General features: G+C 43.8%; 1 protein-coding gene across 1 annotated transcript; it reads right to left on the bottom strand.

The window, feature by feature from the left end:
* Positions 1-1,255: 1,255 nt before the first annotated feature.
* LOC148018140 (uncharacterized) lies at positions 1,256-5,598 on the bottom strand. Its single transcript, XM_087661828.1, has 2 exons — positions 2,985-5,598; positions 1,256-2,881 (listed from the first exon to the last, which is right to left on the bottom strand). Exons 1-2 carry the CDS (start codon positions 5,092-5,094, stop codon positions 2,556-2,558), a joined length of 2,436 nt encoding a protein of 811 aa, XP_087517954.1. The 5' UTR covers positions 5,095-5,598; the 3' UTR covers positions 1,256-2,555.
* Positions 5,599-6,074: the final 476 nt, after the last annotated feature.

Genomic DNA, 6,074 nt, shown 5'->3' with positions numbered 1-6,074 from the left:
TGTAGACAAAAACATACATAAAACAATACATTCCTCCATGCTACTCAGACTGCTAATCTAATGCTTCCATTGGCTCCAAAAGGGGGTAAAATACGAAGACACCTGACCAGAATTCTGCTAGATCACTCCATCTCCTACTTCGGAGTGCTATTCATTACCTGAAAACAACGATCGCGCATCGTACGATTTCGTCAATCCTTCTTTTTACATAAAATCCTCCCAAAATGGCTGAGAGCTACATGCTTTCTTTTACATGTCATCTATTTTAGAAGTTATCTATAACTTTTAGATTTTTAAAAGATATAATATCTAAAATATCAAAAATTGGCTAAACTTGTTCAAAAATCTAATATTTTTTAACCATCCACGCTATGGACACTAACACTAATGTCTAAAATGGCATTGGCTCTCTAGATCAAAAAGAAAGCCGCACTCTAGAGTTTTTCACACGATGCGCACGTAGCTGCACAACGGTGACCAGCGCCCGCCACTTGCAATGTGCAGGTGCGGATACTATCTGTGTAGTAATACATGGGTAGCTAGACAAATACGCATTTACCCCCAACACTCTACCCCTACCTCTGCCTAATGCCAGCATTGGCACTGGTCGATAGTTCATGAGAATAGAACTACCCTCTTTGGCATACTAGACGTAAGGGTTCACATATGCTTCCTCATCATTGGGCTTCTCCACATAATGGACTAGAGCATTGCTCTATGGGTGGATTACGAAAGGTCCAGGTGTCCTAGGTGTCAAAATACCCAACCTTGGAGAACCTCTTGATAAAGAGATCCTTGAGGTCATTGAAATTATTCAGTTCCACCACGTCTAAGCTGGTGTACCAATAGGCAAAGGCCGAAGGCTTGCGAGTGTTAGGCAAGATCTACGAGGCCGTTGCCTTCACAGACTTGCCCGAACTGCTCTCTGAAGTTGTACGTGTCATTACTCAGCTGGTATTTTTATAACTGCTTTGCAACTGCAAGGATCTTTGGGTTGTGTGGCCAAGGTAGCTCACCTTGGGACTCTCAAATAGTTTTGGAATGCACTTTTATAAGGCTGAAAAATAGAAACATGATGGAGACTCAATATGAATGTGTGTGTGTGTGTGTGTGTGTGTGTGTGTGTGTGACACCATATGGGTGTAGGTGAATTGCCCTACTAATTACATATGGTGGCCAGGTCTAGAGTTCAATTCTTAATATTATACAAACATCTATATATGGGAATACAATGGCCAAATACAAATACATGTTTAAGACATGGAACTCACCTGCAAAGATTCATCATTCACTCCATGTCATATTGCATAATGTCGATATGTACTGGATGGACAAAATCAACCAAAAATGATGTAGCAACAAGATTGTCAAAACTTGCCCTCAATGTAAGTTCTAAGCTTTTTTTATCAGTGTTTGGATGGTTGACAATGGCTGAGAATACATAAACCAGTAAACTTGATGCAGAGTGTATCAACTCATAACAACTATTGTGAGCTCTTGACGTATACTGATTCCTATCTTCTACAAAGCTTTGCTATGTCTAACTCCTGCTGAATTGGGGATAAATGCTACAACACAATTTTGGATCTTATGGTTGAAAGTGAGACATTGGTCTTTAGGGAGTGTTTTCCCAAGCACTTCCACTAAAACTCTTCATTAGAAAACTTTCCCATAGGTGCTAGAAATCTGAAAAACCCGATTCTTTGAGACCAAAGATGGCACTTGGTATTGAGAGAAAACTTAGTCCTTCCCCACTGGCTGCCTGTACATGTCTTGCTAAGCAGGTGGAAATGAGAGCATGCAGGATGTGGGAGAGTTAAAAGCTTCATTGGGGATCTTGGATTTGTGTGCACCGCTGCAAGCACTGTCCACATACATAAATGGTACGTACAGTATTTTGGACTGATGCACTGCAAATTTCTTTGCACTGATTTATGACTGCAATGACATCCAACGGCTGTGGAGCGCTTGTTGAAGACTTGTACACCATCTTCTATTAGGTGTTTGTCATCAACAATTATCAATTGCTATAGTGCTTTCACATCAATCTCTGATTCAGAGAAATTAAGATTCAAACTTTTGGACCAGTGTCAGTTTACCTTTTGTCAAAGCCATCATTGAGAACTGTGGCCATTTCCAAAGTGACACAGGAGTCTACAGTTCCCTGCAGGCTAGCTGCACAGGGTTTGGGAAAAGGTGGGTTCGCTTCATCTTAGAACTTGTTCATCTTGACAAAAATCCTCTTCAATTATTTGGAAGAAGGAAATAAATTCTCTTTAATTTTCTCAAAATATAGTTACATTTGTTAAATTTATGTGTAAGATACCGTCTCAATAGGGGATACTTCCTTCTTAGATGATGATGAAAAGGATTTACTTCCTCTTCCTCAAAAAACTTTGTAGTATCGAGCTTCAATATTCATCATTGTTGAGCTTCACCAAAACCCATAGCTGTTGTCTAATTTCTCGCATAGTGTATATGTAGTACAAAATACACAGGAGAAACAAAGTGAGCAAGAACATCCATCATTATGGTATATTCATTTTGCATACCTCCTATTGGCATCTTGCCCCAAGAAGCATCTCAAGAACTTTCTTCATCTGAGGCCGCCTAGAGGGAAAAGCATTAGTACATGCGAGTGCTACCTTCAAAACTGCCAGCATTTCCTGCCGAGTAGCGAATGATTGTGCACTGATCCTAGAATCTAAGATCTGCTCAGGCACCTCCCCTCTTGATGATGCTCCATGTACCCAACTTACAAGATCTAAGCCTTCACCGAAACTTTCACCAGTTGGATAACGGCCAGTAAGAAGCTCCAATAAGACAACACCAAAGCTGAAAATATTGCTTTCAAATGTGATTTGCATAGTAAACGCATACTCTGCATGTATCCAGAAAACAGCAAAAGCAAACACTTAGATATAATTGTGCAGATATGGTAGAAACAATAATCTAAGGCACATAACCTGAATCTGAATATGCACCTGGAGCAATGTAGCCAAGTGTACCCGCAACTGCACTGATACTTCCTGTACTTTTTGACGGATCTAACAGCTTGGAGACTTCAATGTCCCCAATTTTCACCTCAAACTGAGAGCCGAGGAAGATGTTTTTGGACGTAACATCCAAATGCTTCATGGGTGGATTGCAGAGATGAAGAAAGGTCAAACCCCGTGCAACAGCCACAGATATGTCATACCGTGATGACCATGGTAAAGAGTTATCAAAACTATGGAGTTTCTGCTTTAGACAGCATGAGGGCACAAAGTCGTATATTATGAGTGCAAGATCGTCCTCCAGAAAATAGCCCATTGGTTTCATGATGTTATCATGTTCCAATCGAGACAACTTCTCAAGCTCGAGAGTTATCTTCCTTTGCTTAGTGATCAACCACTTTTCAGTAGAATGGAGCCTTTTTGCAGCAATAGTAAAGCCTGAAGGCAGGACTACCTTATACATAGTGCTAAAACGACTGTTGCTGATAACCTCAGCTGTAGTAGAAGTAGCTTCCTTGATGCTTTTAAAGTCAATGTCATGTTCACCAGCACTTTTAAAGACGCGACTAAACACAGGAAAATTTATTGGATCAACTGTCGATGAGAAATGGTGCTTCTGCATCATGCCAACGGCTATGACCAATAGAACTACCACTGCTATGACAACAGAAGCCACTGCGATCCCTACTCTTGCCAGAGTACTTAATTTTCCTTTTGAATTGTGTGATTCTTTTCCACTTGAATTGTATGGTTTGCCATCAGGACAGGGAGATGGCAGCTGATTGCCAGGCCAAGAATTGTTCCCAAGGTTTATAAGAACATTTTGTAAACAAGTTCCAATTTGCGGGACAGACCCACTCAAGAGATTGTGTGAGAAGTTTGCTTCTGTCAGGCTTTCCATGCCCCCCAGAAAGGGAATCTGTCCTGAGAGTTGATTGTATGAAAGATCTAAAGAGAGAAGCTTATTCAAATTATTCAAAGAGGATGGGATACTGCCAGTGAATTGATTCATGCTAAGAGTAAGTGAAACCTGGAGGTTCAAGAGAGATCCAATTTTTATAGGTATCGTGCCACTCAGACTGTTGTTGCCAAGCTGCAACTCAAGTAGAAGCGAACAATCGCCAATGGTAGATGGAAGAGATCCACTGAACCGATTGCTTTCTAATCGCAAGTTTTGAAGCTTTGTCGTTGGCGTTTGGCAAAGATCATCTGGTATCCCACCCACAAACTGATTCTTACTCAGGTCAAGCACAGTTAGCTGGCTAGCATTTAGAAATCCACTGGGAATCGATCCAGACAGACCATTGCCAGAAAGATGCAATTCTTGCAAGCTCGATAGGTTACTCAATGCGGCTGGAAGATGACCAGACAAGAAATTGTCTGCCAGGTTGAGAAGAGCCAGACTGGTCCAACCATCCAGGTTAGCAGGTATGGGACCATGCAACAGATTCTGGCCAGCTTCGAAGTAAGTAAGACTCTGAAGCTGGCTGCCGTAACTGTTTGGGATGCTTCCATTAAGCCGGTTTTGCCCGACGCGCAGAGCAGTGAGGCTTCTACAGGAGCCTAGATCAGGTGGGAGAGGGCCAGTGAGATTGTTGTTGGTGAGGATGAGTATCGAGAGCTGCTGGTGCGCGCACAGGTTCGTGGGAATGGTCCCGTTCAAGCTATTGGAGGCCAAATTGATAAGGTTCAGATCTGCGATGTTCAGCTGCGGGATGGGGCCCTGCAGCTTGTTGGAGTATGCTGAGAAGTTGCGGAGGTTAGAGAGCGACGCGATGCCGGCCGGTATTGTGCCAGTGAGGTTGTTCCTGGAGAGATCCAGGCTTGTGAGAGAGGCGAGGAGGCTGATGTTGGGTGAGAAAAACCCTGACAGATTCAAGGTCACCAAGTTCAGGCTCAGAACTGAGCCATTGCTTGTGCAGTGAACACCTGGCCAGTGGCAGGGGCTGCTGTTGCTCGTATCCCATCGTTCTGTTCCTCCTTTGAGGTCTCTCCCGACGGTGAGCATCGTGGACTCATCGGGAGAAAGGGCGGCCACCATAAATGCAGCCAACAGGTAGCACCAGGCGCTGATAAACCCTAACCATCTCAGAGCCATAATTTGCGCTCCGTTTTAAGAAGGAAAGAAACAGAGCGTAGTTGGGTGCTGCACCTATGGGCAGCAAGGGGGTATGGGATAACTCTCTCTCTCTCTCTCTCTCTCTCTCTCTCTCTCTCTCTCTCTCTCTGCGCGCGCGCAAATGGATACTAGCCTCAAGGGGGGTGCCGCCTAATCTCTTCACCTAAACCGCCCAAATTCTCTCCACAGATTGAGGAAGGTGATAGGAGGGGTCTGCACGGGACTGACCGCGGCTGACTCAGACACAGAGAAGAGGAAACCGAAGGAAGAACAGACAGACACAGAGAGAGAGAGAAAGAGGGGGAGAGAGGCTGTGGGAACCAGGGTGACGGGTGAAGACTTTTCGGGCATGCGCGTAGAAATGTCTGCATGCGTCCTTGACCCTCTCTCTCTCTCTCTCTCTCTGTGTCTGTGTTTGTTTGCTTTCTATCAGGTCTGCGTCCTTGACTCTCTCTCTCTCTCTCTCTGTGTCTGTGTTTGTATGCTTGTCTTGGCTTTCTATGAGGGTCTGCGTCAGGTGACTCTGTGCAGGTCACCTACGGCCCACGGGGCACTTGTTGCATGATAACGATCAACGAGACTTTTGAGACTTGAGCTCACACGACCGAAGACCTCAAGCAAGCAAGAAGGCAAGTCATTTTCCATCAAGAAAACTCTATGTTAATTGGCATCTAGTAGTGTCATCAACGTCATTGAGCTCTTTGTCTAGACACCAACCTAGCATGCTTTGGAAGCCTCTATGTTAATTCACATCCCATAGTGTCATCGACATTTTGAGCTACTGTAAAGTGCTACTCTAAAGTTACACGACAAATCGGACACTCACATGAACAATAAGCACTCACAGCAGTCATGCTTCTAGTTTAGTGCTCACATGGATAATTGGTGCTCACACTCCATAGTCTAGCTTTGCAAGCTAACATTAGAAGGGTTTTGTTGTTTCATGACATAGTAATGTC

This window comes from Lygodium microphyllum, chromosome 21, assembly GCF_053477565.2.
Source record: "Lygodium microphyllum isolate KBCC chromosome 21, Lygodium_microphyllum_v1.1.10, whole genome shotgun sequence".
Taxonomy (NCBI): Eukaryota; Viridiplantae; Streptophyta; class Polypodiopsida; order Schizaeales; family Lygodiaceae; genus Lygodium; species Lygodium microphyllum.
This window is presented reverse-complemented; position numbering and strand designations above follow the sequence as displayed.